This window comes from Podarcis raffonei, chromosome 4 (genome assembly GCF_027172205.1).
Source record: "Podarcis raffonei isolate rPodRaf1 chromosome 4, rPodRaf1.pri, whole genome shotgun sequence".
NCBI classification, from domain to species: domain Eukaryota; kingdom Metazoa; phylum Chordata; class Lepidosauria; order Squamata; family Lacertidae; genus Podarcis; species Podarcis raffonei.
Window position 1 is genome coordinate 3,392,229 of NC_070605.1, and position 8,577 is coordinate 3,400,805.

General features: G+C 47.2%; 2 protein-coding genes across 2 annotated transcripts; both read left to right on the forward strand.

Moving 5' to 3' along the window:
• Positions 1–1,064: 1,064 nt before the first annotated feature.
• On the forward strand, positions 1,065–2,104 carry LOC128412309 (olfactory receptor 52K1-like). Its single transcript, XM_053385214.1, has one exon. The coding sequence runs from the start codon at positions 1,109–1,111 to the stop codon at positions 2,102–2,104; it is 996 nt and encodes a 331-aa protein (XP_053241189.1). The 5' UTR covers positions 1,065–1,108.
• A 5,127-nt stretch (positions 2,105–7,231) lies between these two features.
• On the forward strand, positions 7,232–8,577 carry LOC128412096 (olfactory receptor 52K1-like). The gene has a single exon (XM_053384946.1). The coding sequence runs from the start codon at positions 7,232–7,234 to the stop codon at positions 8,207–8,209; it is 978 nt and encodes a 325-aa protein (XP_053240921.1). The 3' UTR covers positions 8,210–8,577.

The following is an 8,577-nucleotide window of genomic DNA, read 5'->3' on the forward strand; positions in this document are numbered from 1 at the left end:
TGCAATCTAGTCCAGCCCACTGCAGTGCAGGAATCTCAGCTAAAGCATCCATGACAGATGGCCATCCAACGTCTGTTTAAAATCCTCCAAGGAAGGAGAGTCCACCGAAACTCGTGGGAGTCTGTTCCGCTGCCAAACAGCTCTTGCCGTAAGAAAGTTCTTCCTGATGATTCGTTGGAATCTCCAGTCTTGTAACTTGAAGCCATTGCTCCCTTAGAGGGACCCTAGAGGTCCCGGGCCCTAAAGAAGTCAGATTAGCTTCAACCAGAGCCAGGGCCTTTTCCACACTGGCTCCGACCTGGTGGAACGCTCTGCCTCATGAGACCAGGGCCTTGCGGGATCTGATTTCTTCCCGCAGGGCCTGTAAGACAGAGTTGTTCCACCTGGCCTTTGGCTTGGAATCAACTTGATCCCCTCCCCCTCTTCTTTTTTTCTTTTTTCCTTCTGTGATGGAACTCCTATTTGGGGACTTCCCTGGCTTTTTATGGTGCACGTAGGACCAGTCTGGATAGTTAACATTGGTGAAGGCTTGACGTTTTCATCCCCAAAAAGTTTTTGATTTGAATTTCTACTGAAATGAGGCTGCATTTTAATGTTGTATTTTAATCTTGTTTTTAAGTTGTATTTTAATCAATTGTTTTTATACCTGGTGTTAGCCGCCCTGAGCCTGGTCTTGGCTGGGGAGGGCGGGGTATAAATAAAATTGTTGTTGTTGTTGTTGTTGTTGTTGTTGTTGTTAGAGCAGGAGAAAGCAAGCATCAAATTGTGATGTTTCTAGCTGCTGAAAGTAAGTGTCTTATGAGTTCTTTGACATGTATGAGTGCATTGTTGTCCTGGAAGTTATTTAATAGGGCTGGTTCTGCAGTTACTTTTATTATCTCTTTCGTTATTTTGGAGATTTCCTGCAGGAATGAACCTTGGGGCATTTCCACCTCATGTGGAGATATGTGCCTATGGAGGTGCAGGCTCTCCAGCATTTAGATGCTCCTATTTTACAGATGGGAATAGATTTGGAGGCTACCTAACAACAACAAAAATAGGATGGTGGAACTGTTCTTCTCTTTCTTCTTTTCAGATCTAAGGATTGTTATCTCCAATCATCGCCAAGATGGCTGGAGGGGATCAGAACGGAACAGCCAATGTCTCCTACACAGACTTCCTTCTGCTCGCCTTCCCAGGCCTCCAAGAGTCCAGATATCTCCTCGCCATCCCTTTCTTCTGCCTTTACCTCATGATTGTTGCAGGGAACTCCATCCTGATCTACACCGTGAGGACAGATCACAGTCTCCATTCACCCATGTACATCCTGATTGCTTTGCTCTTCGCAGTCAACATCTGTGGCTCCACCGTCATCCTTCCCAAGATGCTCCTCAGCTTCCTTCTCAGAGTCAGCCACATCTCCCTGACGGAGTGCCTGGTCCAGATGTTCTTCCTCTACTTTGCCACCATGCAGGACTGCAATCTTCTCCTCCTGATGGCTCTGGACAGATACGTGGCCATTTGTCACCCTCTGCACTACACAGACATCATGACGAAGAAGCTCCTGGTGATATTGACACTGGTCGCTCTTGCCCGTGGCGTGGCTTTCGTCAGCCCAGTAGTGATCCTGGCTTCCCAGGTGAGGTTCTGCCGGTCCAACATCATTGGGCATTTTGCCTGTGAGCACATGGCCCTCATGAGGTTGTCCTGTGGTGACATCTCCAGGAACAAGGTTCTAGGCCTGACAGCAAGAACCATCACCGCCATCTTTGACTTTGGCTTTCTCCTGGGTTCTTACGGCTGCATCCTCCAGGTGTCCATGCATATGAGCTCTGGCCACGCCCGACACAAGGCCTTCCACACCTGTGGCACCCACCTCATGGTCATCTTTACAACCTACTCTTCCAGAATCATCTCCTCCATTGTCTACCGCTTAGCCAAGTCAGCCAGCCAGGATGTCCACAATCTCATCAGCGCAATATACCTGTTTCTTCCCTGGATCCTGCACCCCATCATTTATGGCATGAGGACTAAGGAGATCCAGGACAGTCTTTGGAAGCTGCTCAGGAGGAAATGGGCTCATTTGGTCCCTGGGAAAGCTGTGGCTGTGAGCAGAATCAAGTGACTGATCTGTCTGTGTGGATACGAGGCGGGTTTAGCAGAACTATCTAGAGGAGACATTGCACACTTGGTGTCCAGGTTGTCCAAGTCTGGTCTAGATTCATGTAAAGGGGTTTTCAAGAGTTTTCATAAGACACAGGGAACAAATGACAAAAGTCTGATGGTTGGGTCTCTTTTAACGGCCATGGAAGGATTCTGCAACACATTCCTTTGAAGGTCCTGCCCTGGCCACCATCAGAGTCAGAGGACTTCTGGCTTTTTGCTCCAGGTTTGTGTCTGGGCAAGAAGTTTCACCTGCCTTACCAGAGGAATAATAGGAGACCTGACAGTATCCTTGTCACCTAAATTGCGCTCCACCTCTTGACTTTCTTGTCCCACAGAGTGGCTGGGCCAAATGAACTAGGCAAGAGGGGGTTAATATTTTGGGCTCAACCTTCCTGAAAAGTTATGCCTTTGGGTTCCTAATCCTGGGCTGCTGCCAATCTGCAGCTAGGGAAAGTCAGTCTGTGCATGCTCAGAACCACTCGCTTCATTACAATATTTAGCATATATGTGGGGTCTGGGAATGTACAAAGTTATTTTATTATTTATAATATTATATATTATTATATTAGAGTATTTGAATACCGCCCTCTTGCAAAATGTCAGCAACATTAAAAACTTTAGAAGCAATCGTTCCTCAATGTATCAGTGTGCTATATATTTTTTAAAATAAAAAAACTGAACATGAAGGAATGGGATTTCCAGATATATAGAACTATTACTTTGCTGCAAGGTTAGCAGCTACTAGAACCAGGTACGAACTAGACCTGGTCACACACTTAGAAAATTTTGTTCTAAAGAGACAAAAAGAAGCAGTGTTATGGCACCAACAGTTAGCAACATATTCTAGGTCCATTTTGGTTTAACAATCTGTGGTAAATTAAGAAATAAAATCTGTCCAGAGTTCTCACCTCCCACATCATGGCTTTGCAATGAATTTGCAACATGTGTATATTACGTATTATTATTATTATTATTATTATTATTATTATTATTATTATTTATTAAATTTCTATACTGCCCTTTCTCCAAAGATTACAGGGCAGTTTACGATATAAAAACACAAAAATACATACCATAATAACAAACAAAAACCAAAACCACCCCAACACATACATGTGGGGTATCCAAGAGCCCGTATAGAGTCCTTATGTAGGTTCCCTATCAATAGGAGAAAATAACAGAGGCCAACCAGAGAATATTGAGATGCAAAGTGACTAGTGAGCCTGATCGTTATTAAACTGTTGCAACAGGGTGCTCCCCTCACCACACGCAGGAGGGAGGAGGAAATCAGAACAATGGTGCACAAGCCCATATATAGTCTTTTGAAATTGCCCACCCTGTAGCCCAAGACCACCCCCTGAAACATCATACATGCATCACAGAAGGAGGCGGTTTACAGCAGAAATCCTTTCTGCCCGGATACCTGATAATGGTCACTGGTTGCTTTACCTGGGCAGCCTGGCCATTCTTTTGTGATGGTTAATACTTTAGTTCCTGATTCCAGGTCACAGGCTCACCCTATTCATACACAAATACGCCCTTAAGACAGGTAAGCAAAAGACAATGGGGAGGCTTTCCTCCCTCTTTGCAGAGAAATATTTGATGTCATTGGCAGAGTCAAAATGGCTTCAGGATTGTTCTGCTGTACTATTTCAGACACGTGGTTTATATACTTATGCATGTGTTCGCCTTGTACATTTATGAACATTTAATTTATATTTGAGACTTTGTTGTTATTGCTTAGTCGTTTAGTCGTGTCCGACTCTTCGTGACCCCATGGACCAGAGCACACCAGGCACTTCTGTCTTCCACTGCTTCCCGCAGTTTGGTCAAACTCATGCTGGTAGCTTCCAGAACACTGTCCCACCATCTCGTCCTCTGTCGTCCCCTTCTCCTTGCACCCTCCATCTTCCCCAACATCAGGGTCTTCTCCAGGGAGTCTTCTCTTCTCATGAGGTGGCCAAAGTCTTGGAGCCTCAGCTTCACAATCTGTCCTTCCAGTGAGCACTCAGGGCTGATTTCCTTCAGAATGGAGAGGTTTGATCTTCTTGCAGTCCATGGGACTCTCAAGAGTCTCCTCCAGCACCAGAATTCAAAAGCATCAATTCTTCGGCAATCAGCCTTCTTGATGGTCCAGCTCTCACTTCCATACATCACTACTGGGAAAAGCAGAGCTTGAACTATACGGACCTTTGTTGGCAAGGTGATGTCTCTGCTTTTTAAGATGCTGTCTAGGTTTGTCATTGCTTTTCTTTTTGAGACTTTAGAATTCTTAAAACACTAAGAAGTGGATCAAAGACTGGGCCCCTTTGGGACCATTAGGAGCTATACCTGAGGCAAGACCATCTCGACTGCTTTTGCTCCAGGAGGAATTCACTTTCGTGGTTATTTAAGCACCTGGTTTGCAGCCAGACAGGCCTTGGACTCCATCACCTGGCTGCCACAACCTCTTTTGGGTAACAGTGAGTAATACTATGCTGCATATTCAGAGGTTATGTGAATTGCGGGGGGTGGGGGAGAGAAGGATGCTGTCAGAGGTAGCCGTGCCATGGGTCCCCGACCTGTGTGACCCACTGTGCTCTGGGAGAACTGGGGGCAAGGAGGCCTTCCATTCACATTTCTTTTGTGCAGGGGCCTCCAGATGTTCTGCTTCGGGGGCTGATGGGGCTGCAGTCCAAAACATCTGCATCAAGTACTGTTTGGATGTGGGTGGCACTGTGGGTTAAACCACAGAGCCTAGGGCTTGCCAATCAGAAGGTTGGCTGTTCGAATCCCCGCAACGGGGTGAGCTCCCGTTGCTCAGTCCCTGCTCCTGCCAACCTAGCAGTTCGAAAGCACGTCAAAGTGCAAGTAGATAAATAGGTACCGCTCCGGCAGGAAGGTAAATGGTGTTTCCGTGCGCTGCTCTGGTTCGCCAGAAGCGGCTTAGTCATGCTGGCCACATGACCCGGAAGCTGTACGCCGGCTCCCTCGGCCAGTAAAGCAAGATGAGCGCCGCAACCCCAGAGTCGGTCACGACTGGACCTAATGGTCAGGGGTCCCTTTACCTTTACCTTTACCTTTACTGTTTGGGCATCAGTACAAAAAACCAAGCAAGGGGCATCCATGTCTGATCAGAGCTGTGTGAGGAACATAGATTTAAAGCCCCCCTCTTCCATGCCACAATCCCAGTCTTCCTGGTATGTTTCCAAGCACAATTCAAAATTTTGGTGCTGACCTTGATAGCCCTAAACGGCCTCGGTCCAGTATACCTGAAGGAGCGTCTCCACCCCCATCATTCTGCCCGGACACTGAGGTCCAAGGGCCTTCTGGCAGTTCCCTCCCTGCGAGATGTGAGGTTACAGGGAACCAGGCAGAGGGCCTTCTCAGTGGTGGAGCCCACCCTGTGGAACACGCTCCTGTCAGATGTCAAGGACTATCTGACTTTTAGAAGACATCTGAAGGCAGCCCTGTATCGGGAGGTTTTTAAATGTTTGATGTTTTGTATGTGTTGGATAGGGTTACCATATAGCCAGGAAAACCTGGACAAATTCAGGATTTGGGGCCAATTTGTTGCATCCAGGGGGATTTTACACAATCTTGGGAGAAGTCATTTAAAAAAAAAAAAATGCCACTGGAGATGGCTGCAGTTTTGGCGGCGCACGTAGCATCAGTGGCTGATTTCTCTCCCAAACTTTGGGGGGAAATCTCATTTAAAAAGGTCTGGATTTTTACTTTTTGAATCATGGCAGCCCTAGTGCTGGAAGCTGCCCAGAGTGACTGGGGCAGTGCAGCCTGATGGGCGGGGGATAAATAATAAAATTACTACTAGTAGTAGTAGCCAGGATGGCTATACTCTGCCCTCCATAGTTTGAGGCAGCAGTGCTTCTGAATCCCAGTTGCTGGACCCACAGGAAATGGGAGACTTGCTCTGGCGCTCGAATCCTGCTTGAGGGTTTGCCTGTGAGAACAGGAAGCTGGACTAGATGGGACACTGGCCTGATTCATTTCATTTATTAGACTTGGCACCGAAGTGATTCTATTAAAGATACAGAATGCATATTACAATAAGGGGGGGGGAATCATATGACACATTAATATTTCATTTAGCAATCATTACAAAAACATAATGGGACGCGGGTGACACTGTGGAGTCATGTTCAGCTTGTGGTCCACCAAGACCCCTGGCTCCTTCTCACATGTACTGCTAATATGCCAACGTCATTCCTTGCCGCCACTGATGGGCTGATGGAAGTTGTATTCCAATGCATCTGATGTCCACCAGGTGGGCAAATGCTGCTGTAAACTGTGTCTTTAGCTAAGCACCACCAGTGTCGGCAAATAAGAAATCCCTCAGGACTCGATTAGTCAGGCCTCATGGTAAAATGGCGGCCAACGCGACTACCAGCCCATCTCAGCTTCTGCCTCTTGAGCTGGTGGGCAAGTGCATAGGCTCACAAATTCACATCGTGATAAAAAGTGATGAAGAAATTGTTGGCACACTCCTAGGATTTGATGACTTTGTCAAAATGGTATTGGAATATGTTACAGAGTTTTAGATCACACCTGAAGGACGAAGAATTACAAAGCTAGACCAGATTTTGCTGAATGGAAATAATAATAATAATAATTTATTTATTTATACCCCGCCCATCTGGCTGGGCTTCCCCAGCCACTCTGGGCGGCTTCCAACAAAATATTAAAATACTGTAATGCATCAATCATTGAAAGCTTCCCTAAACATAACAATGCTGGTTCCTGGAGGAGAAGGACCAGAAGTGTAAATAAAGTCATTTGCCATCATTGAAGACTTCCTGTTAAATATTCTGCAGGAATATATTGATGAAACTTGATGCGTTTTTTATTTTTTAAATTTATACAAAGGCAAATTTCCATTTCAAGAAAAATGCATCGTTAACAATGACTTTAAGTTAAAACCATGACTTTGTTGTACAGGCAATAAAGAGGTTGTTTTTAATAATAATAATAATAATAATAATAATAATAATAATAATAATAATAATAATATAAGAAATCTCTCTTCTTCCACCTTCCCAGGCCCTAGTTGCGTAAGTATTGGGCAAGAACTGCACCCACCCACCCGAAAATGGGCGTGGAGACCCCGAGCGGAGCTGCCAACATCTCCTACACGGAATTCGTCCTGCTTCCGTTCCCCGGCCTCAAGGATTCCAGGCAGCTCCTTGCGATCCCTTTCTTCTGCCTCTTTGTGGTCATCCTGGCGGCCAACTCCGTCCTGATCTACACGGTGAAGGCAGAGGAGAGCCTCCACTCGCCCATGTGCCTGCTCATCGCCCTGCTGCTGGCGGTCAACATCTGTGGGACGGCCACCATCCTCCCCAAGATGCTCCTCAGCTTCCTTCTCCGCGCCAGCCGCATCTCGCTGGCCGAGTGCCTGGTGCAAATGTTCTTCTTGTACTTCACAACCGTCCTGGACTGCAGCGTCCTGCTGATGATGGCTCTCGACCGATACGTGGCCATCTGCCACCCGCTGCGCTACGCGGACATCATGACCACCCGGCTGCTGGCGCTGCTGACTCTTGCCTCCGTGTTGCGTAGCCTTTTCGTCGTCAGCCCCGTGGTGATCCTGGCTTCCCGGGTGAGCTTCTGTCGCTCGGACGTCATCAGCCACTTTGCCTGTGAGCACATGGCCCTGATGAGGTTGTCCTGCAGCGACATCTCCATCAACAAGGCGGTGGGGATGGCGATGCGGTGCATCGACGTCATCCTGGACTTCAGCATCCTCCTGGCTTCCTACAGCCAAATCGTCCGCACGGCGCTGAAGATCGCTTCCGGCAACGTCCGCCACAAGGCCTTCCACACCTGCGGGACACACCTGATCGTCCTCTTCATCAGCTACTCCTCCCGCCTCTCCTCCTCCATCGTCTTCCGCCTGGCCAAGTCGGCCTCCCAAGACGTCCACAACCTGATCAGCGCAGTCTACCTGCTGTTCCCCTGGGCTGTCCACCCTGTTATCTACGGGGTAAGGACCAAGGAGATCAGAGAGAGCCTCCAGAAGCTCTTCAGGAGATCTGACATTCCTCTCCTTAGGACTTTCAAGCACTAAATGAGCCGCTGCTGGATGGCCGCTGGCCCGGGATTCTCAATCTGTGATTCTTGCATTGCGAGGGGTTGGACTGGATGACCCTCGGGGGACGCTTCCAGCGATTCTGCAATGTTTTGGGGGTTGATTTAAATTAATTTAATCCACTGTACGCTTTTTGGACTATTTCATGCATACCGCTTAAAACTTCCAGCAATTAAGGGGAGCACAAATGGCTAAAATATTACATGTAGCCATACTTGAGGAAGAAAATGTATCTTGGCCAATCTTGCATTCTGTATTTTTAATATTTTTGTAAGCTGTACCCAGAGAACTCAGTGATAAAGGCAGCATACCAATGTTATAAATAAATACCGACTCAGGGAGATCCA